The sequence below is a fragment of the Mytilus trossulus genome, chromosome 7, assembly GCF_036588685.1.
Source record: "Mytilus trossulus isolate FHL-02 chromosome 7, PNRI_Mtr1.1.1.hap1, whole genome shotgun sequence".
NCBI classification, from domain to species: Eukaryota; Metazoa; Mollusca; class Bivalvia; order Mytilida; family Mytilidae; genus Mytilus; species Mytilus trossulus.
Window position 1 is genome coordinate 82,780,775 of NC_086379.1, and position 25,126 is coordinate 82,805,900.

General features: G+C 32.2%; 2 protein-coding genes across 4 annotated transcripts; both read right to left on the minus strand.

Annotated features, from left to right (window-relative positions):
• Positions 1-1,611: 1,611 nt before the first annotated feature.
• Positions 1,612-11,947, minus strand: LOC134725998 (heat shock 70 kDa protein 12A-like). 3 transcript variants are annotated; one of them, XM_063590348.1, is made up of 5 exons: positions 11,811-11,947; positions 7,724-8,077; positions 6,683-6,901; positions 5,492-5,651; positions 1,612-2,761 (listed from the first exon to the last, which is right to left on the minus strand). In XM_063590348.1, the coding sequence occupies exons 2-5, from the start codon at positions 8,054-8,056 to the stop codon at positions 1,701-1,703; spliced, it is 1,773 nt and encodes a 590-aa protein (XP_063446418.1). In that variant the 5' UTR covers positions 8,057-8,077; positions 11,811-11,947; the 3' UTR covers positions 1,612-1,700. The 3 variants fall into 3 exon arrangements, with proteins under 3 accessions (XP_063446418.1, XP_063446417.1, XP_063446419.1); XM_063590347.1 differs by having other exon boundaries at positions 7,724-8,080; positions 11,811-11,944; XM_063590349.1 differs by lacking the exon at positions 7,724-8,077 and having other exon boundaries at positions 11,811-11,902.
• A 4,958-nt stretch (positions 11,948-16,905) lies between these two features.
• Positions 16,906-25,023, minus strand: LOC134725999 (phospholipase B-like 1). Its single transcript, XM_063590350.1, has 10 exons — positions 24,908-25,023; positions 23,807-24,026; positions 22,313-22,532; positions 21,835-21,996; positions 21,379-21,523; positions 20,676-20,876; positions 19,818-19,958; positions 19,198-19,383; positions 18,684-18,790; positions 16,906-17,755 (listed from the first exon to the last, which is right to left on the minus strand). The coding sequence occupies exons 1-10, from the start codon at positions 24,963-24,965 to the stop codon at positions 17,582-17,584; spliced, it is 1,614 nt and encodes a 537-aa protein (XP_063446420.1). The 5' UTR covers positions 24,966-25,023; the 3' UTR covers positions 16,906-17,581.
• Positions 25,024-25,126: the final 103 nt, after the last annotated feature.

Here is a 25,126-nt window from a genome sequence, read left to right on the forward strand (position 1 = left end):
ATCACTATGATCATAGTGGCCCCATGATTTTAGAAGAAAAAAATGGCTACTTAAATTCAAGGATTAATGTGATGAATATTCTTGCGTGTGTTTGTGCTGTAATTTTGTCATGTAATGTGTCATTTCAGCGATAATTATTATAATTGTCATATAGGTTTGGCTAGCCATTAAAACAGGTCCAACCCACAATTTTTCTTAAATTTCTTGTACCAAGTCAGGAATATGACAAATGTTATCAAATGGTTCGTTTCTAAGTATGTTAGCAGTATTTTTGTTTTATTCACTTCAGTGTTCCTGTCGTTCGTTTGTTTTTCTTTTATAATTTATGTGTTTCCCTCGGTTTTAGTTTGTAAACTAGTTTTGTTTTCTCTGAATCGATTTATGACCTTTGAACACTGGTATACTTCTGTTGCCTGTATTTATGCGTCTCATATATTTTTATCCCGTTTATTTTTTTACTTCCGTTGTACAAAAATGTTGCAGTATAACAGGCGTGGTAATTAAGACAATTAAGGTGGTACCCAACACTTTCACGAAAATAGCATGTTTTTGTTCAATTTTCATAAAATTTAGACAAAGTATTTCAATTGACCCTTTGACAAAATTATAAAAAAAATTAAAAAATTTGAACCAACCATTTGATCAGACATATTACACTGGTTATATAGCAGTTTGACCGACAGTAATTTTGATCATGGAGAAGCTTAATATTCCCTTAACATCATGACGTTTTTAAAACGTTTAGCTTATTTTAAAGAGATATATCCCTGTAATGTAAGGTACAGCCTTAAATAAATATAAATATGTAGGCCAATAAATCAGTTACAATTTCGAGACTTAAACTTAGCCCCCGAAATCTTGGTCGACAATTTCCTAGTTTTCCAAATGAACTATGATGTGTCGTCTGATGGTTTCAATAAAATTTCGAGCCAAACAATCGAACGTTAGGGTAAATAAAGGAAACAGTAGTATACCGCTGTTCAAAACTCGTAAATCTATGGACAAAAATCAAAATCGGGGTAACAAATTAAAACTGGGGAAAACGCTTTAAATACTCACTAAATTTCAAAAATTTTAATGAAATAAAAGAACTATCTTTAAAAGGTGTAAAGAAATAATTAAGAACATGACGATCATTTTTGATATTCAACCTTTTAACTTAGCTTAGTTTTTGAGAAAAGGCAAGGAAATTAACAAAAAACTTAAAATTTATCTTTTGGGCGGCAATAGCTCTAAAGATAGCAGAGTTCTTTTCTAACATTATCGGGCTATAGACACTCTTTTTATCATTTCAGGTTCTCGTCCTCGCATGAACCGATGTTTCATTCGATTCCTTTCTTGGTTTTCCTCGTTATGATCTCTTGGGGTTAGACGTGCTAAAAATAAAGACCTTATAAACCAACTAAGACAAAGGGTCTAGCCAAGGCAAGACAAGGAATCAGAGCTTTGCATGAAATCCATTATTATTCTTATAAATGATAAAACACTCAATACTTCATTCTTTGAGGGTGATCTTAAAAAATTACTAATAACATAAGTATTGTTTATTTTTTATTTTAGTGGGTGGAGGGTAAAACTGATTCCATAAACTCATATTGTCAAAACAAAATAACAGATTAGATACAAGAGCTTTTATTATGCTAATTTAATATCACTATATGTTATAATGCTGAAGAAGCTATACGTATGGCATTCTGACATTAGATAAGTTGAAACCCAGCCTTGAGCTCGTCCTGTGTGCCTATTACCTTAGCTGTAACAGTGAGTTCTGTCCCCCCGAAGTGATACTCTACATCAACATATCGTCTCTCTCTCGTTGGGTTTGGAATATCGACTACAAGCTCCCCAAGTTTCTCACATCCTTCGTCATCGACATACTGAGTATCATCATGATCAGATACATAAACAGCAATAGTAATCTTCTTCTGCATCTCTTCAAACGTGTGGTACTGGCAATTACGAATCGTCCCTACAGAACAGAATGTATCCTTCTTCATAAAAAGGTCAAATACGTCTTTACATCTAAAAAGTCCATTTGTTTTGACGCTTCGTTTCTTGTCATGTTTTGATTCGTCGAACTTTGGACGTATCCGCCGTCCATATGCATATCTGGTAAATCTGGACGAAACAAAGTCTGGAGTGTGGCCGAATAGAACCGCCCCTCTAACAACTGCTAAGGTGGGGTCATCGGGTATTATTATTTCTTTGTCAGGGAATGCTCCCTTTATTGCATTCTGAACTATATCCGACTCCGAGAATCCACCGACGAGAAGGAAATGTGTAACATCGGCGGGTTCTGCCTCTCGTAATGTCATCTTAATTTCTTCTATTATATGATTTGTAGTATTTTTAAACAGATCTTTTACTAGTTCTTTTTCCATTTGTAACTTGTCTGAAACTAAAGTCAGCGAATCTTTGTATTCAGAATCTTCTAAAGTCTGAGGGAAAGATTTTTCTAAGAAACGCTTACATAAAGTATCTAATGCTGCAAAAGGAATTTGAAAGTTTATTTTTGGTCTAGAGCTCTTCTGATTTCCAATCTTTCTTTTTAGCATTTCAAATCCTCTGACTAAATCAAAATAATTGCTGGTGAACTCTTTTTTAAGATTTTCTATCACTGTAGGCCCAACGATTTTCTCGAAAATTTCCATGAAAGCTCTGTCTACAGCAGTCCCTCCATAAGCTGCACCTGATGGCTTACAAAGTTCCCTGACCTTATTGTGAATTTCCTTCTGATGGGCAGTGATGTCTAGTGTTCCACCTAGAAAAACAAACATACATTCACATTTCATCATCCAAAATAGTGTAGAAAGGAGATAAGATAAGATAATGACATAGATATCAACCAGAGTAAAAACTAAATATAAGTAAGCTATTATATGATATCAATATGAATGCGGTAATGAAAGACCTTATGTTTAATGAATGTGTAGATGATCCAGATTTATTATGTTCTTACAACTGATATCAAAAATAAGTACCTCCGATACAAGCGACGTATTTCCGATATTAATAAAGTACATCCAAAGTGTAGCTCTAATATCGACAACTAACCTCCGATATCAACAACTCACTATGCATATTAACAATTACCTACAATATTAAAAGTTATCAAAGGTACCAGGATTATAATTTAGTACGCCAGACGCGCGTTTCGTCTACATAAGACTCCTCAGTGACGCTCAAATCAAAAATATTTATAAACCCAAACAAGTACAAAAATGAAGAGCATTGGGGATCCAAAATTCCAAAAAGTTGTGCCAAATACGGCTAAGGTAATCTATGCCTGGAATAAGAAAATCCTTAGTTTTTCTAAAAGTTTTAAGATAGAGAAAGGAAATGGGGAAGACTGTGTCAAAGGGAAAACAACCCGACCATAGAACAGATAACATCAGAAGGTCACCAACATGCATTGAGAAATTCCCACACCCGGAGTTGTCCTTCGGCTTGCCATCTAACAAATATATATACTAGTTCCGTGATAATAAACGCCATATATGCCTGTACCAAGTCAGGAATATGACAGTTCTTGTCCATTCGTTTTTGATGCGTTTTGTTTTTTTGATTTTGCCATGTGATTATGGACTTTCCAAATTGATTTTCCTCTGAGTTCAGTATTTTTGTGATTTTACTTTTTACTAAACTTCAAATTGTACACAAGAAACAAAAAATAAAAATAAAACAAGACTAACAAAGGCTAGAGGTTTTTGACTAAGGACTGGAGCAAAAATGTGGCGGGGTTAAACATGTTTATGAGATCTCAACCCTCCCCCTTTACCTCTAGTCAATGTAGAAAAGTAAACGCATTACAATACGCACATTAAAATTCAATTTAAGAGAAGTCTGAGTCTGATGTCAGAAGATTTAACAATTGCCAACTTACTTCCGATAAATACCATCAAGTTCAACAAACAACATCTGTCAAAGACAACTTACAATATTCAATTTCGATATCCATAACACTAAACTCCGATAACGCCATACAGTCTCGATATCGACACAATAACTCCGATATCGGAAACTTACCTACAGCATCGGCAAACTAAGTAGGATAACGATAACTTAATTTTTATATTGATAAAAACCTCCTATATAACCGTCTATGAAAGATACATTTTGTTTTGCAATTACAGGAACAAATATGGCTCCTGAATAAATAACATATCTCCAACTTAATTAACTTTACTCTAATATCGACATCTTTTCATTACTTATGACAACGACATCATTAAAAATTTGTAAGGGTTCCGCGGAACCCAGTGTCTCGCCTATTTTTGCTGTAAATCGCAGGCTCAACCACAATGAAGAAAAATCAAAAAAAATATTCCTCTTGTTACTATTTTATGATTGTAAGAAAATCTAAGTCCATTTAAAAGTAAATTACAGAAAAAACGGAGTAATCTTTTTACAAACTTTACTTCTGGATACAATCTTATGATCATAAATAAGCTTCTGTCCAAGTTTGGTACAAACCCAGGAAGTTTAAGAAAGTTATTAAAATTTTTAAAAATTTAACCACAGAGTGAATGTAATGGTTCCCCGCAGAAAAACTAAGTCCATTTAAAAGTAAAATATGGAAAAAAATGGATTTATTTATTTACAAAATTTTCTTCTGGATACTATCTTATGATCATAACAAGCTTCTGTCCAAATTTTGTACAAACCCAGGATAGTTTAAGAAAGTAATTAAAATTCTAAAAACTTTAACCACAGAGTGAATGTAATGTTTCCCCGCAGAAAAAAAATACGTCCATTTATAAGTAAAATACGGAAAAAATGGAATTTCATTTTTACAAAATTTACTTCTGGATATTATCTTATAATCATAAACAAGCTTCTGTCCAAAAGAGGGACGAAAGATACCAAAGGGACTGTCAAACTCGTAAATCTAAAACAAACTGACAACGCCATGGCTAAAAATGAAAAAGACAAACAGAAAACAATAGTACACATGACACAACATAGAAAACTAAAGAATAAACAACACGAACCCCCCAAAAACTACCAAGTTTGGTACAAACCCAGGATAGTTTGAGAACGTTATTAAAATTCTAAAAACTTTAACCACAGAGAGAATGTTTTGTTTCCCCGCAGAAAAAAAACAAGTCCATTTACAGTAAAATACGGAAAAAATGGAATTTTATTTTTACAAAATTTACTTCGGGATACTATCTTATTATCATAAACAAGCTTCTGTCAAAGTTTGGTAGAAATCCAGTAAAGTTTAAGAAAGTTATTAAAATTTCAAAAACTTTAACAACAGAGTGAATATTTGTTGACGCCTCCGACGACGACGGAATGTAGGATCGCTTAGTCTCGCTTTTTCGACTAAAGTCGAAGGCTCGACAAAAATGCACAAATGTAACCCCGATATCGATTTCAAAAAATAACAACTCAAATAATAACACCTCGATCCCCTTCGACTTCAACAACTCAGCTTAGATGCAAAAACTTTTATAGTAACATTGTAATACCAATATGGACAACTTACCTCCTATATCAACTACTAAGTAAGATGCACCTTGTTTAACAATTACAGGACCAGTTATGGCCCCCAACTCGTCATCCATTTTACGATAGATATGCTGACAATAAATAGAAGCCGCCTCTGGTTCTAAAGCAATACCTAGTCTGTCGCCAGATATTCCAGCCTAAAACAATACAATATTTAAAATCATACTCAAGATATATATAAAAAAGATACGTCTTTCCTTTCTTGTCAGAATCCAAAGGAGGACTACGGTATAGAAATATGATAACGTTTTGTCTTTTTCAGACTGACATCAATCTCTTGTCAAAGTGAGGCATAAGTGTGTACGTGCATGATTTACAAATAAGTTGCCAAGTCAGGTCAGAAAGAGAACGAAAATCCGATGCCTCGTATAGAAAAAGTACCACGCTCTCTGCACGTTAAAAACCATTTCAATAACACTTTGAAAGGTGCGTCGTTGTCCTGTTGATACTCACAAGTCATAATTTATGCCCCCTTATTTACAGAAGATTTTCAAATTTCCCGCCGTTACTCCCAGTTGACCCCAATAACAAGAACTACCTTATTCAAATTGTATTTACTTTTAATTCATTCTTGTCCTTAACATGCATCAAATATTTGCGACTGGAGGTAATGCAAACAACAAATGAAAATTGTAAAAAAAAACATGTCATTATTCATACTTCGGTATGATTGATCACAAACTGTTCTTAAGTCGTTCGTTAATGAATTCCGTAAAATATTAAGAAACTAAGGTTTCCACTTCCTCCAGAAAAGTTTACCTTGGATGGATTTGACTATAATTGTATGTCCTTTTGGTCAAATATCTCTCAACTGATTCGGTTTTATTCTTGGCTTTTAAATGTTTGGTTTTGGGTGTTTCTGATGATGGTAAATCTAAAAATGCTTGGGATGCATGAAATTTATCTTTTGATGTAGTACATTACATCTTTATATTTACTTCCACAGCTGGTAGGCTTTTTTGTGATGCATGAGATCATGGAATGATGTATACTCATGTTCGACCACCAGATAAACATCGCTTTGGTACCGACAAATAATGCTACTATAGTTCATAATGGTTGATGCTCACAACCAAATGTTTTATGTGTTTGGAATTAAAAACGAAGAAATCAACCTTTCATTAATTATTTCGGTTCAATATATATATATATTGTAATGTTTTCATACCTTTTCTGCTGATAGCCGCATAAAAGTTTTTGCCTTGTCTGTCCATATAGCCGGAACAGTAAGAACCCATTTAATCTCCTCTAACTTTATATGATTCCCTCCTTTTTCGACATGTTTAAGAGCGTGGTCTTTCAGAGCTCGAATTGCCGTGGAGAAGACATCAATAGCCGGAAGTGAGCCTCCTCTTATATCATGAATCATCATGCCTTCTGATACATCCTGGAAGTATTGGAATAAGATTATCAATATCATATACACTTGTTAATTTACGGAAAAAAATAGAAATATGAATATGTACCATATCTTAAAACAAGATATTCGGTCCTCATCCTTTCCCTTTATTATACCCCATTAATATCAATGATATTATCAGATTATTACATTGCATTTTTCTTATCGCTGTACCTTTAACGTGGTTCCCAAACAGAAGTTCAAAAAGTGAAAGTTCACGGACGTTGGACCCAAAATTTAGTCCATTTGATATGCAATATTTCTATCATATGCCTCAACAGAAAAGAGAAACATTTGAATATGAACGAATCGGCAAAAATAATAATTCAACAATTATTTATATGCATAATGAACACTGGAAAAGTAACTTTCTAAATTATGTTTAAAATTGTAAAAAAATACATTTATATAATATTTTTTTGTTTTTGTTTTTTGTTTTTTACTATTTTACACAATATACTTTCCAGTGTCCAAATAATTGCTTTGTTCTCTACTTAGAAATGTTTTTTACGTAGCATTAAGGTGTATTTTCCGGAGTTTGTCGAGTATCACCGGAATGCCATACGATAACGTTACGGAAAGGCATGTGATAACAGTCGAAGCATGTGATAACCTTTTCATATCAGCCCGCTAAGCATCAATTCGAAAAATATGTAATTTACGTTAATTTAATGCTATTATTGTGCAGTAGAATCATATGTTATCTAGTCTAAGTATATTGACAGAAATGAATGAAGAACCAGATTATTTGTAATTATTTGCAGAAATATATACACGAATGAAAAAGAAGATAATAAATTTGATGCCTACTTTTCGTAAATGAAGCTGCATCTTAAATCTATCAAAGAAGAAATATTTATCCGTCTCATTGTCTGTTTGGATTTCTGCATATTCGTTTTCAGCATCATATCCAAAGTAGAACTCTTCTGGATTATCTTTGCGGATAACAACACATGTTGGTGTTTTGTACGAGTTAAGGTGGTATTTTCCACTATCCCATTGCTGGTTAGCAAAAATCATGTGAGGATTTTTACGGAAGGAGAATGCATATCCTGAGTATGTGGTACCAAAGTCTAATGCCACAACCATCAATGTACTGTCTCCAGGAGAGGTAGTAATGGACGAACCGTCTGCTGTAGCCATGACGTCAATACACAGAAAAACCTACTACAGAAAAATCTTCAGTTTACACAATTGATTCATATGTATCATGTTCACTCCAATGATAAACATAAACGTTACATTTTAACGTTGTGTCGTTTGTTTTCTCTTATTTTTGAGTGTTGGTTCACATCACTGTAAGACACGGTACTTGTCTATTCCAAATTCATGTGTTTGGTTTTAATGTTATGTTTGTTGTTCTCGTTGGATTTTGTCTGGTGCTTGGTCCGTTTCTGTGTGTGTTGCATTTTGATGTTGTGTCATTGTTCTCCTCTTGTATTTAATGTGTTTCTCTCGGTTTTGGTTTGTTACCCCGATTTTGTTTTTTGTCCATGGATTTATGGGTTTTAAACAGCGGTATACTACTGTTGCCTTTATTTATCTACGAATTATAAAATGCTAGTGAAATTTCACTCAATATATAAAATGTTATATAGTAAATTGAACTATTTCAAGTAGGTTTATTAATGATAAAGGACTGGTTTCCGGTGTTTCGTGTACAAAATATTGAAATGTTATTTACATTGTAATTGAATAGGAAACATTCTCACTAAACAAGTTGTCCTAACATCTACTTCATTTGATCTCATCATACCACAAAAATGAGAAAGAGGCGAACTTTATTATGTTTGTCTTATATCTATGACATCAAAGATTGAAAGGCCAAAATATATATATATATATTTAAGGCGTTTATATAATTTATTTATTGTGTACATGTATCGTTTCTCGTAACGACCCAGCGCCCTCGTGGGGAAAATCGTTGACTACTATTCAGACGTTTTATATATTTATATATAGGTATGTCTGAACCAGTGACAAATCTACAACAGATTTATCCATCGGATCACCAGCAGTGATGGTGATACATGGCTGTGTACATTATGCATATACAACTCGTCTAAACATCAAACCAACAATGATAGATCTGTATATTTGCTTTAGCCCTCGCCGGGATTCGAACCCATGCTACTAAGATATCGTGACACCAAATTGCCTGCACTGTAGCCGTCCGGCTAGACCAAAAGACCACCTGGGCTTCATAAAAATGAAGCTTTTGGTGGCCTGGTGTTACCTTTCCACGTCAGTTTTAATCGAGCGTCGTACTACAGTACATGGTATATATATAAGGCATGGAGATGTAACTTTTACAGATCAGCTTAATCATCTATAGTAAAGGATTCTACAAATTAATGTAAGATACAGTCACAGAAAATAATTATATTTATAAGTACGTCTGAGCCAGTGATAACTCTACAACAGATTTATCCATCGGATCACCAGCAGTGATGGTGATACATGGCTGTGTACATCATGTATATGTTGCGGAGACGATTCGAAATTTGCAGTGGAATAAATTGTTTACATAAAGTTCGACGATTTGGGATTTGGGAGTTCGGCGATAATGGTATACCAATAGCATTATTATATTCATATCATATAACTAACGAATGTGTGTTAATAACCAGTAATAACCAATAATACGTTTTAATCCAATATTTACAATATATGCAATCATTTTCGTAATACAATTTTACAACATTGCTTTCGATGTTAACTTTATGATAAAGACGATCTGTCTACGTCTGAACATTAGACATAAAATTTCACACTAATTTAATCTGAGTCTGATTCTCAGAGATGATTAAAACAAAGTAAGTAAAATAAATAGCCACACCTGCACGTGCAGACGACTTTTACTTGAACTCTAATTGACTAGACTGACCTATTGAAGGTTTTTATGTTTACCGTTAAGATTTGCCATTAACTTTCTTAAATACTAAGGCTTTTCTACCTCAGGCATAGATTACCTTAGCAGCTGTATTTGGCAAAAATTTTGGGAATTTTGGTCCTCAATGCTCTTCAACTGCGTACTTTATTTGGCATTTTAAACTTTTTAAGATTCGAGCGTCACTGATGAGTCTTTTTAAGACGAAACGCGCGTCTGACGTATATACTAAATTTAGCTCTGATATCTATGATGAGTTTATTTACTACCACTGAGTCGATGCAACTGCTGGTGGAGATTTATTTCCGCGAGGGTATCGCAACTGCAGTAGTTAGAACTTTTGTGCTGACATGAATTATCACTGATATGGTTTAATATAGTTATAAATTAACTGTTTACAAAAATTTGGAATTTTTGAAATACTAAGGCTTTTCTACCTCAGGCATAGATTACCTTAGCTGTATTTGGCAAAACTATTAGGAATTGTGGTCCTCAATGCTCTTCATCTGCGTACTTTATTTGGCATTTTAAACTTTTTTGGATTCGAGCGTCACTGATGAGTCTTTTTAAGACGGAACGCGCGTCTGGCGTATATACTAAATTTAGCCCTGGTATCTATGATGAGTTTATTTTCTACACAGTTATAAATTCTTTGGAAAATAATGCTAAATTTAACTAATTTTAGCAGACGAAAATGTAGCTTTATTTCAACATAATTATATTGAAAATTAGCGATAAAAATCAAACTTGCAAAAAGTACAATTAATAAAACGGTTTCTACTCTGAAAATCCTAACTGAAAACAATCAAACTAAAAACTATTGTCTTCAATTCATTATATACAACTCGTCTAAACATCAACCCAACATTCTAATGCAATTATTTTGTAACAATTGTTCTGATTGGATTACAGCAAGCGTAAAATTCTCTATCTCCTTGTCTGTAACTAAGGAAGCCGACATTTTGAATTTCGGAATGTATTGACATGTTATTTCTACAATAATAAACAAAAAACTCACTTGTTGCGCCTACAAATCTTCTTTTTATCAAATTTTATTACATTCTGAAGCGGCACAAAAGCCAGAAAACGCCCGGTGTTTATGTTTGACGGCAGAAGCATACCTATGACGTCACCTAGTGTAGGGACCAAGGAAGATAACATCTTTTCGCGGAATTTTCTTTAATGAAGATTTTATAGTGAAATAATGATTGAAATTTAATTATAAACTTGTTTTGCATTAGAATAGGGATAACTGTATTGTATTTGAAGCTTTTCGGACGTCCATCGGTAGTTTTACTGTCGGAAATACCCGTTTACCTTTCTCCGCTCCGCGTCGCCAGGTAAACTAAATTTGCGACAGTAAAACTACCGATGGACGTCCTTAAAGCTTCAAATACAATACAGTTATCTCTTAAATGTTAGATCTGTAAATTTGCTTTCGCAAATTTTTTGTTCTTCCCTCGCCAGGATTCGAGACCATGCTACTAAGATATCATGACACCAAATCACCTGCACTGTAGCCGTCCCGCTAGACCACACGACTGGCCACTGAAAGCTTCATTTTTAAGAAGCCCAGGTGCATACCATATGTGCGCGGTTCTTCAGGACACGACCTATGTTGATCCCCAATAGTCCCTCCTCCTTTATTATTATAAATACCAGATTTCGTATGTATCTTTATATGCATCTTCGCTATATGTATCATAATCATGTATACCAATTTACAATCATATATACTCTAAATATACATGTTTACTATCAATGTGCCACTTGACTTGTAGTACTTATAGCCAAGTGGCACATTGGTAACTTTAAATAAGTATATAAGTTCTAACTTTCGATTTTAAACGATTGATATGTAGTAACGCTGTCACATATCTGTTTTAATGAAATGTATATGTCGCTAAGGATCGACCATGTTGGGGTTATCTTAACGCACTTTACGGCTACATTTTAGAAACTCTGTCAATGTTTCTGTCGTCAAAAATATATAACTATAAACCCTACCTGAATCAGTAGCGTGGTCTTGTAATGATTATCATGTTATGCCAGTTAATACAGATTTTCGGAAATACACATTCAAAAGGTTTTCTTGTTAGTCTATTTTTAGTTAACCTTAGTTAACACACTAAACTATAAATATCATTTTGTTAGTAACTGGGATTTTAAATTCAGACAAACAAATACACCTACACGAATACTTTTGTTGTATGTCATAAATTTTAGTTATTGTCGATTGAAAGCTAACTTTCATTATTCTAAAAGAAAACTGTTGTTAAATTAGAAAATTAGAAATGTTTGAAATTTATTTATCAGATGACTTTATCTTTATCATACTGGCGGCCCGACTGGCGGATTAGCTTTATATTAACAGAAGTTATAAGAAATATTACAAACTGTTGAAATTTCTGTATAGTAATCATAAACAAAAGGACAAAGTGGTTTGGTCAATTGGACATCAGGTTGCAAATTAATGCACTTCATTTATCATAATTTATTTGATGATTACTTGTTTTTGTTTGTCTACATAGATATATATAAGAACCACACCTGGTACCAGCTTTTTAATACCTTGTAATCCTATCTTAAGTTATCTGATCTATGTACCAATGAAGTATGATTCTCTGCTAATTATTGTATAGTTTAATCTGAAATAAAGTCTTTTAACATTAATTCTGCGGGCACTGTCTGTCTTACGTTCCCAATATTTTCACTCAAAATAATTTTGATTATGATTGAATATTTGACACAGCATAGATTCCTAACACAGATTGAATGTGTATTAAGAACTTAAAATTTTAGATTCGGACAGAAAGTTACTTTTAATTGGCCAAATAATACATGATCAGAATCAGCATATCAAAGAACCCAATATAAAGTTTTTTCAACTTTAGCGGTTGAAATTATTCTAAATTCAATTTTGGACCAATTTTGACCAATTAAAAACTGAGTTCAAAATCATAAAATAAATACGTGTTCAGAGATTCATTAGATAAACAAAAAATCCAAAGACTTTTCATTTTTGTTAAAATCAAACTTTAATTAAGAATCCTTTTGACTTAAGTGTGGACCAACTTAAATACAGGGCCAAAAATTCAAAATCGAAATAATGTTTGTACTTGTATAGATAAAGCATATCAAAGAACCCTAAGATTCTAAATTAAATTTAAATTCAGATCCTGAATCTTAACCTTAATATGGACCAAATTGATAATAGGAAAATACACAATTAATTCAGCGTATTTGGTAGGATAGTTGTCTCTTTGACATATTCCCGATTTTCATTCTCAATTTTGTGTCCAAGAACTTCAAGAATTCAAGACTTTGAATAAACACAATTGAAATTGGTCAAGAATTAGGCAATTTACATTAAAAATAAGAAAAATTTGTTTTCTCCCCCTTTTCTACATGTCTGGGTCATAACCACCAAAACCAAACACAACCTTCTTTTTCAGTAAATTTCATATTTGACGGTCATTTAAATAAGTATGTGACGGCCATTTAAATGAGTATGTCACATCCATTTGAATCAATATGTGACGGTCATCTAAATGAGTATGTGTCATCCATTTACATGTGTATTTGACATCTATTTAAATGAGTATGTGACATCAGTTTGAACGAGTAATTAACAGCCATTTAAATGAGTATGTGACAGCCATTTAAACGAATGAGACAGTCATTCAAATTAGTTTGTGACAGCCATTTAAATGAGTTTGTGATGGTCATTCAAATAAGTATGTGACAGCCGTTTAGATGAGTTTATGGCGTTCATTTAAATGATTATGTAACAGTTATTTTAATGAGTATATGACAGCCATTTAAACGAGTATTTGAAAGACATTCAAATGAGTATATGACAGCCATTTAAATGAGTATGTGACAGTCATTTAAATGAGTATGTGACAGCCATTCAAATGAGTATATGACAGTCATTTAAATGCGTATACGACAGCCATTTAAATGCGTCTACGACAGTCATTTATATGAGTATGTGACAGCCATTCAAATGAGTATGTGACAGACATTTAAATGAGTCAGTGACAGCTATTTAAATAGCATGTGACATTCATTTAAATAAGTATGTGACAGTCATTTAAATAAGTATGCGACAGTCATTTAAATAAGTATGCGACAGTCATTAAAATAAGTATGTGACAGTCATTTAAATGAGTATAAGACAGTCATTTAAATGAGTATGTGACAGCCATTCAAATGAGTATATGACAGCCATTTAAATGCGTATACGACAGCCATTTAAATGTGTATACGACAGCCATTCAAATGAGTATGGGACAGCCATTTAAATGAGTAAGTGACAGCTATTTAAATAGCATGTGACATTCATTTAAATAAGTATGTAACAGTCATTTAAATAAGTATGCGACAGTCATTAAAATAAGTATGTGACAGTCATTTAAATGAGTATGTGACAGTCATTTAAATAAGTATGTGACAGTCATTTAATTGAGTATGTGACAGTCATTTAAATGAGTATGTGACAGTCATTTAAATAAGTATGTGACATTCATTTAAATGAGTATGTGACAGTCATTTAAATTAGTATATGACAGCTATTTTAATGATTTTGTAACGGCCATAGACATGAGCACTTGACCACCATTTAAATGGATTTGTCAACAGTATTGAATGTTTTCTTCATTAATTATATTTGCTTTTTGTTTGCCTCGGTATAGGTTACTCTGCAATTTCTCTTAACTGACCAATTCTATAGCTATTAAGAGTATTTCAAAATTGGTGTTGAAATCAATGATTGGGAGAATATTTTGGCTTCTATTTTTTAATGTTTCCATAAATGACATAATAAGATAATATATAAGTTTACCCTTTGGTTTTGATAGCAATGTCTTGTCCTTATCAAATCCAAATTATGAAAACCTATAATCAATACCTCTGAACAGGGATATGTCCAATTTATAAATTGCATTCAAATAAATACAATGTAGGGTAAGCAAAAGTGAAAGTGGACAAATTTCAGTCCATTGTTTTTGCTAAGATAACCTATAGTTTAAATCCTGTTTACCAAGGAATATATAATGTGAAGAAATTTTTCAAAATCTGGGAATATAAATAGGCCTTAACAAAAAAATCTGGAGGCCTGCAAGACGACTTAATTTGCTTAAAATTGGTATAAACGAATACTATTACATGTAATGCAGGGCAAGTGAAGGTACAATACAGAAATTGGACAAATATGCCATTAAAACATATGTATGTGACAAATCAGCATCCGCTTGCCCTGCATTACATGTAACAGTATTCGTCCATACCAATTTTAAGCAAAGAAAGTCGTCTTGCAGGCCTGCAGATTTTTTTGAAAATATAGTGTTCACCCCAACAACCGGTTAGGCCACAACATAACAATTTCAAGTTTATTTACAATTTACACAATGTGTATATATAAAGTATGTTTAAATGAACATATGTTCTCATAGTTTATGACTTTATTCATTATAGGTTGAAAAATACAGGCAAAGTTAAGATGTTTATGAAGTGTCCTATATTTTGACTTTAGTGGAACCTTAAGGAACTCACGCTCAAAAACCTAAAAAAAAGGAATACAAATTATAATCAATTTACATTGAAAAGGGCATTATCAGCATCCATATCACATATGACTTACAAATTTAGCGTTCTATTTATAGCTTGCCATATGCTACTAGATTTACTCATTGTTGAAGACCATACTATTGTTGTTTTTATTTTAAAAACTTACATCATTTGGTGTCTGGTGGAACATTGTTTCATAAGCTAACATAGTACATCGTGTTTTATATTAAATTTTCAAAAATAACAAACAATAATCTTTATTTAACGAGGAAGCTTCGTCAGTTAGAATCCTCTTCTACTTGACACTGCATTAAACTAACTCCATCAAAGAACAGATTCATAAATTAATGTTTTTCTGACAAATTTATTCAAATAAGAAACAGTGGCACATGTTCATTAATTAGATTCAGGCCATAATGCTGTGGAATGTGGAATACAAATCATGAATCACACAAAAACAAATAATATCAATAAACAAAACAGTTAAAAAAAATAATCATTTTCAACAGTCAGCCCTGACGTTTCAGTCCTATATATATATATATGAGATGGTTCCTGAGACAATGTCTAGTTCGTAATCAAATCATTCAATTCATACTCATTCTTAAGGCAAGAACTTACGAGGGGGGATAGGACCTTTATTGGGACTCCCGGATCAGGTGTTTTTAAGCTGAGGATTTCAGGATTGACCCTTTTTTTAAGTCCAGGATTTCGGGATCAGAATCCCTCCTATCCCCCCTCACTTATATGTCAGAAATCCTATCAAGGTGCATATCCTCTTCTAATACAAAAATATAATATATAATAATAAATTTCAATCTGTTTAACAGATTGAAAATCACAAATTAAAAATAAATTATTTAAAGCAAAGAATTGCTAAGAACTCACTAATATCTACTTATCATATATTAAAAAAAATTAAGAAGAAGATATTGCCTCCCTTGACTTGCTGCAATCACTACTGTTCAGTGAAATATAAAAAATATATTATTTGATATGATTGTTCAATCCATCTTGTATGGGAATAGATTTTGTATGAGCTTTGTCTTAGTCCAATCCCTTTGTTAAATGTCGGTTTGCTATTTGAATAATACATACTTGGAATTAAAAACATCATGTGACAGTGTTATAACATTTGTAACATAACTGATATAGGAAGAAATATTTTACCATTATGGTGCTAAAGGAACTGAAAGGGAAAAGATACATTAATAATAAAATTGAGAATGGAAATGGGGAATGTGTCAAAGAGACAACAACCCGAGCCTATTTTATACAAATAATTTAAATACTTTGAAAAATCTTGCTACATTTTTGAAAATGCTAAATGCTGTAGAGAGGAAGTTTCATCAATGTGACTTACAACAAAATTATAATCTATATAATATTTTTTTTTATTACAAATGCAAGTCTATTAAAAACATTTTACAAAATAACATAAATATGTGTGTGTTGTATTGATTAACATATATATGTGTGTGTTGTATTGATTAACATATATATGTGTGTGTTGTATTGATTAACATATATATGTGTGTGTTGTATTGATTAACATATATATGTGTGTGTTGTATTGATTAACATATATATGTGTGTGTTACTATAAAACTGTAGTTGACATTATAAATTGTGAACTTATAAATGTACAATAGGATGGAAGCCAGTTTTGTACAATACACTTGATTTGATTATATTTTATTTTATTTAACATGATAACATAATTATCATAAGAACACTATAACATGTTCTTCTCAAGAATAACATCTTGAAGCTCTGTTTTCAAAGTCAGCCTGACAAAATGACCACTTAAATTCAACTAATTCTGTTATTATTCTACCATTCTTATTATATTTTGACCTAGAGTGTGATATTTGCTGCTGGACATTAAGCATAGATCATTAAATCTAATTAATTTTCAAGCAATTTCTATTTTCTCTTTCATTTTCAGTGTGTTTGACTATTTGCCTGAACTTTGATGTTATGTGTGTATTCAAAGTTCTTTATTTGTAAATTATTCATTGAAATACTAATTTAAAATAAGGAAACAAGTTAAAATTTGTTTAATGTTCTACCATATAACCTTTGTAAATGTTATTTAACCTTAAAAAGAATTGGCATTAAGAAAGGGAGATAATTCTATTTTTTTGACTGACAAGAGGTGAAGTTCATGTAAAGTTCAGGTCAAACTCTGTTTGAATAAAGCAAATTCAAACATTCCATTTTGGAGCAGTTCTAATAAAGTTGAAGTCATATTTCTCAGGTAAACCAACATGAGATTGTTTATAGATATCTGACCAAACAAACACAGGTAAATCTGTTCCACGTGTTGGTCCATTAATTATGTCTGCTGTGAAATTCATTGCCATGGCAAGGTTTGAAACCTGCAATTTACAGAGAAAAATTAGTGAAACATGTCACATGATAAGTTACTCATAAAAATCATGTTCCTTGTTTCTTCTAAAAAACAAGAGTGTGTCCACAGTACACGGATGCCCCACTCGCACTATCATTTTCTATGTTTACTGGACCCTGCAATTGGAATAAATTCTCTAATTTGGCATTAAAATTAGAATGATCTTATCAAAGGGAACATGTATACTTAGTTTCAAGTTGATTGGACTTTAACTTCATCAAAAACTACCTTGACCAAAAACTTTAACCTGAAGTGTAACAGACGGACGAACGAACAGACGGACGACGAACGAAAGGACAAATGGACGCACAGACCAGAAAACATAATGCCCCTCTACTATTGTAGGTGGGGCATAAAAACATTCCTGAATAAGGAGTAAATGAAAGTTATCTCTTATTTACTGTTACTGTAAAACGACCAAATCAATTATTTATATAGAGAGATGTTTATTTATAGCTCTAGATTGAGTTATCTTTGAACTTACTTCAATTTAGCAAAATAGTGAAGTTCATTTTAATCCGATCTTTATGAAATGACCATTTACAAAAGATTATACACTCTCTACTGCATTAAGGTGGTACCTAACACTACAGGGAGATAACTCTGTAAAATCAGCTATACGTTTTAATTACGTTGTGTTGTTAAGGGAATATTAAGCTTCTCAATGATCAATATTCGTGTTTGTCAAACTGCTATATAACCAGTGTAATTTTTCTAATAAAATGCTTGGTTCAAATTTTTGGAAATTTTTATATTTTTGTCAAAGCGTCAAAGTAAATACTTTGTAAAAATTTTATGAAAATTAAAGGAGCCAAATTAATTTTAGTGAAGGTGTTGGGTACCACCTTAATACAACCTTCAATGAAGAAAAAAACTGTATATTCTGATAGAATTACCTTTGTATCGTAACAACCATCTGGACGAGGATTATCTTTCTTTAGATCACCACGGCAACAGATGGCATTACAGGAATCACCTTCAGAGTAAGGATCATTCTCGTAGTCTGTAAATATTAAAAACCATGGTAATAAAAATTTAAAAATTTAAAACTCTGCAACAATCACAAAATTTAATAATTTTATAAAATATGTGATCTTACAAAATGTATAAGCATTTGTCTTTTATTTAAGACTTAAGTCTTTTGATTATTTTTGTGATTTTTGCTGTTTCTTTGACATATATGTATAACCCTTCCACTTTCTATATGTGACTGATTCTCATTGTTGAAGGCAACAGTGACCTATAATTGGCATTTGGTCTCTGGTGGAGAGTTATCTCATTGGTAATCATACCATGTCCTCTTTAATAATATTCTGGTACACAATATTCTTTTTACTTATTTAGTGAATTATTTTTTTATGAAAATATTTTTCACACATTGAATGAGGAAGTAAGAATGACTTAACATACTATTGTATCTCATTATTTTCTTCATTGACATCAGATCAACAACCTTTCCTTCATCTCGACGGAAAATCTTGGCTCGGGGAGCAAGTTGATATGAGAATTCTGTTCCATGCTGAGCCACATAGCCAGGATACCCACTCATATTGTATATTTCTTCAAAGAACGGCACATTGTAGGATGGCCAGTAACCTAAACAGATATAGAAAATGTATACACTCTGTAGATTCAGTCTGCATCAATACCTTTTCCTTCTACCAAACAAAGACCAATAATCTAAAACATTTCTTATGTGTGTAAACAAAAGTTTTGCAAAAACTTTCTAGTTCAAATAGAATGTTACTACTTGATAATAGAGCAGACTGAAGATTCAACAATATTTGTAGGATATTACTTATAGTTCTTGCATTTCTTCTTTTGTGTGTTGTCACTCTTTGCTAATGATTCAATGATTCAAAGATTAAATTCTACATGACCAATTTTGGTTTCAATAGTAAGTTTAATTGTTAATAAATAAGTTTTGTAGCCATTTAAGTGGTACTCATGAGGATTCAAAGAAAGTTTGTTATTCTAAATAATGATCTTAAATATCACGTATCTACATAAATCTGATAAAGTGATGTTACCTGTTCGTAGAATACTGGTAGTATCAGCTGATTTGACTAGGGATGGAATCTGCTCAACAACCCAGAGGGCGTTATCATCTATAGATTTACCAAGTGATATTTTCTTCATATCAATTATCATGTACTGGTTGTTATAGGTACCTGTATATAAAAAAAACAATTAATACAATCAGACTTTACAACATGATTTTTATCTAAAAAATCCTTATTATTCCTGAATATGAGGCCTATATTATGTAATGAACATTAATGTTAATCAAAATATATTGCAGTTTATGTCAATAAATGGGGTTGTCTTGATAAAAATGTATGGTATTGCTGTTGGTCTCCAACTGTAGGAGAAATTGATTACACACAACTTGTATTCTCTTTCACAACTTTTTCTGAAAAAAAGACTTAGTTCCAAAGTCTGGAAAAAATGAAAAAAAGATTCTTCAAGCAAATACATTATAGCAGGTGCAAAACTACAATGTATGTGCAATATTGTAGTGAAGTTCCAGAGATCTGGGTTTCTCATTGTCTGTCTCTATGTACAGTGCATCATAAGGCTATTTGGCTGGCTGAAAATTACTTGTATATATGAATGTAATTTTTGTTGTAATTCAGGTTGCACTTTAATATTAAAATATTCTATTCTATTCTATTCTATTCTACCCCTCTGACCAACATCATCATACTATGAGCTGCTTTTGCTGGTTGCTATTGGACTTAATTCAACCTGGCCAAAAATACACATAAAATGACAATACTTTTGTGTTTTAATATATATATTCCCTAATATGTAGATCTAAAACTTTTGAAAAGTTTAAATTAAGATTGTTTCTAAGTTTAATACAAATTGAATCTTATTTAACTCACCCGAATTGTACATAGAGAAGACATCAGCCCATTGTTTACCAGACGATGCCATCATGTTAGCCACTCTGACTCGTTGCCATGCCAACAAAGATTGTGGCTGTACAAGTTTGTACAGAGTCTGATTGAAGACATTATTTGTTGTCTGTAACATGACCATATTACTACTCATTAAGTAAAAATCATCTAATGACTCCAGAAAACCTAAAATGAAATCAGAGTTTTGAATAAAATGGCATATAATGAAAATAAAATTTATTTGTTTCTCAGAAACATATTTTTCAATGTGTTTTTTTTTTGCTGTAATATCCTCAACTTATGGTTAAAGATGCAAATTTATGAATAAGTGTCAATAATAATAAAATTGAGAATGGAACATACATATTTAGAATTTATTTGAGATTGTGAAAAGAATATTGAGTACTGTACATAAATTTAAGTCAATATGGTAATGTGATAGATGTGAAAACTATGACAGGGTCATCTTCCTATATCTATCACGGGCCCTTTATATAAAGGTATGAAGATAAAACAATCAGAGACAACCAGTTCACATTCATTAATCTAGTAATTCTGTTACATTACTATTACTAGGCATTTTAGACAGATTGCTGTCAGGTTAAATTTTATGATAAGAAATGGAGGTACAAGATCCATATATCAATGTGTTTAAACCTACACATTTTCCTTTAGCTTAATATTTTACCTGGATAACTTGAAAATGAGATCTTTTTAGCTGATGAAGCTGAGTCCTTTACATTAAAGTTGTAATGTTTATATATTCTCATTGTGGCCTGGTACTCAAACCAACTAGAATGCGACATAAAAATATCTTCATAAGCTCCTAAAACCTGTAATCAAGTAATTTTAGAACTATTCACATTGTAGCCTAGCTCATATAAACTCATTCATAAAGTAGGTTTAAGAATAGCAATTGATACAAGTTCAATATTGGTTGATGATAAGGACCATACATTTTTGTTGGTACCAACTATATAACAAAATTCTTTACTTCTAAAAATATCATCAAATAAAAATTGAATATATAAAATGATAATTGTAACTTTTTTGTAAGAAATGATTTTTCATTATGAATGGCACATTTAAACCTCTGTCAACCTTCAAGACTTAAGATTTCCTTCTATTCTATTCTATACTATACCTTAATAAGGGCTGAGCACATGCCTGTTCTTTGAACGTATGATCTAGCTTCAGCTGGAGTAAAAGCTCTCCAGTTTGGTACAGAGGCTGGGTTTAATGCCTTCACTAAATCTATCAAATCTCCTGCTCCATTCAATACTTGGAATGCAAATACTTCTAAATCCTAAAGCAGAATAAACTAAAACTTAAAGTCATAAGAAATACCAATATCTTATTGTTTTTTTTGTTTTGTTTTTGGAAAAAATTTCAGTCTGATAAATTAAGTCGTTTTTTCAGACTCAAATTCATGTGATTTCACCTCAAAAGAGCTTATAAATGAAACTCATGTGAAAGCAACTTTTTTCAAAAAAGTTCATGTGAAATTCAAGTGATAAATTTCATGCGAGATTCGTGTACAAGCTTATTTCTAGATCATGCTAGATTCATGTGAGCAAATTTTGCTTGTGTAAATGAGACATCATACAAAAAGAATATGTTACCTGGTCAGCTGTAGCTTTATATCCATCAACCAATCCATCATACTGTGCTACTATCATGGCAACATGTCTCCATAATGGATCTTTTGGTGTATTGCTCTCTATCTGCTTTCTCATCCATTTATCTTGAGTTTTGAGAAATTCTTTGAGATCATTGACAGCTTGAGTAGACATACCAGTCAGGAAAATATCCTTGATGTTCAGGTAATGTTGGTAGATTCGCCTGAAAAACAACAAATATCCTTAATATTCAGGTAATGTTGGTAGATTCGTCTGAAAAACAACAAATATCCTTAATGTTTAGGTAATATTGGTAGATTTGCCTGAAAAACAACAAATATCCTTAATGTTTAGGTAATGTTGGTAGATTCGCCTGAAAAACAACAAATATCTTTAATATTCAGGTAATGTTGGTTGATTCGCCTGAAAAACAACAAATATCTTTAATATTCAGGTAATGTTGGTAGATTCGCCTGAAAAATAACAAATATTTTTAATATTCAGGTAATGTTGGTGGATTCGCATGAGAAAACAACAAATATCCTTAATGTTTAGGTAATGTTGGTAGATTCGCCTGATAAACAACAAATATCTTTAATGTTTAGGTAATGTTGGTAGATTTGCCTGAAAAACAACAAATATCCTTAATGTTTAGGTAATGTTGGTAGATTTGCTGAAAACCAACAAGTATCCTTAAGTAAAGGTAATGTTGGTAGATTAGCCTGAAAAAAACCCCAACTTTTTAATTCAGGTAATGTTGGTGGATTCGTTTGAAAAACAACAAATATCCTTAATGTTGAGGTAATGTTGGTACATTCGCCTGAAAAACAACAAAAATCTTTAATTTAGGTAATGTTGGTAGTTTAGCCTGAAAAAAAAAACACTTTTTAATATAGGCAATGTTGGTAGATTCGCCTGAATTTAAAAAAAGACAAAAGTCTTTAATTCAGGTAATGTTGGTGGATTTGCAGGAAAAACAACAAATATCATTACTGTTTAGGTAATGTTGGTAGAATCGCCTGCACATCAACAAATATCCTTAATGTTTAAATAATGTTGGTAGATTCACCTGAAAAACAACAAATATCCTTAATGTTATGGTAATGTTGGTACAATAGTCTGAAAGACAACAAATATCCTTATGTTTATATAATGTTGGTAGATTTGCCTGAAAGACAACAAATATCCTTAATGTTTATATAATGTTGGTAGATTTGCCTGAAAGACACCAACATATGTTCAGTCTTAAAGCTGAACCACAGGCCCACCTACCAAGGTTCGTAAAATTTATGTCAGGCCTGTAAAAATCTGGTCTGCAGGCCAATAGATTCTAACTGAAATTAGAGTAAATTTAACTTTAGGCCTATGGATTCAAAAGTTTATTGTGAATACTGTATGTTAACAGTGATGTACATAACTAAATACATTGTGTCATCATACATGTGACTTCATATATATTATAAAACGGTAGAGATGACCTGTCCAAGATAAACTTACGGGGCTGTTAGTGCTCCCTCTATAAACCCAGCAGCATACATTATGTCTATATCATCAGCTGGTTTTCCATTGCCTGAAATAATATCTAGGATCCCCCATCCTGTCTCCATCAATGTATCATTGTATACTCCTACAGCTGTTGAATGAGAGTAATCCAGTACACCTTTCTTATAAGTACACTTTTTGGCTGAACAGTACACACTTCCATAATTGTACTCTCCTGAAAGTAAAGTATAACTTTTTAAAAAATAAAGGATTTTGAAGTGCACAAGCTTTTTTTCGTCACTGCAGAAGATGATAAAATTTACAAACAGTTGAGTTTCGCTTGATATGGTCCACTCATTTACACAGCTAGTTTAAATCATCAATTATTGTCAGGCATCTACTGCCCATGAATCAAAACAGCTCACTCCAGTTATTACCTGTGGGGAAGTTCTCAAACCTTTTTACCAACTAAATTTATTTTGGCACCTTCTGGAAGAATGAAAAAAAAGTGCACTTCAATATCCTGTTCATAAATATAAAATAAAAGATGTGGTATGATTGCCAATGAGACATGCAACTCTCCACAAGAGACCAAAGTGACACAGTTATTAAGAACTATAGGTCACTGTATGGCCTTCAACAACGTACAAAGCCCATACCACATAGTCAGCTATACAAGGCCCTGAACAGAGGCTGATTTAGAGGGCCCAGGCCCCCCTTTTCTTGAAAAATTTTGGTTGGTTATATAGGGAATCACTAAAGCATAACAGGAGCAGGCCCCTCTTAGGTAGTCAGTGGGCCACCACTTATAGATTTTTGGACACACCACTGACAAAATGACTAATAGTATGTAAAACAATTCAATTCGAACAGAAAACTAACATGTTTGAAATTTATTTATCTAGGGCATGCTATGCCTTAAAACTTTTGCAGATACACAGGTGTGTCTGCACTCAGAGTAAATTGTAAGGTGAAAATGCAGCCATATTAATAGCCAAAGGATCCACATGAACCTTTATGACTGATCATGACTATCAAAGATGAAAGATTTTTTTGTAAAAATAAAAATCGGACATTAACAAATCTTTAACATTTTAAAATACATGAACTTATTACCACAAGATACACTGTAACAAAATACCACAACCAGAACAAATGTAAGTGTAATCTCCATCCTGTCTTTCAGCAAAGGGAAAGTACATTCATAATCACATGATAGTCATGTGTTTTTTACTGAGTTACAAGAAAGATTTTATTTTCTGCATTTGTAAAAATTGAATTACAGCAAACAAGACTTATATGTATTTATTTATCATGAATATTACATAAAGATAT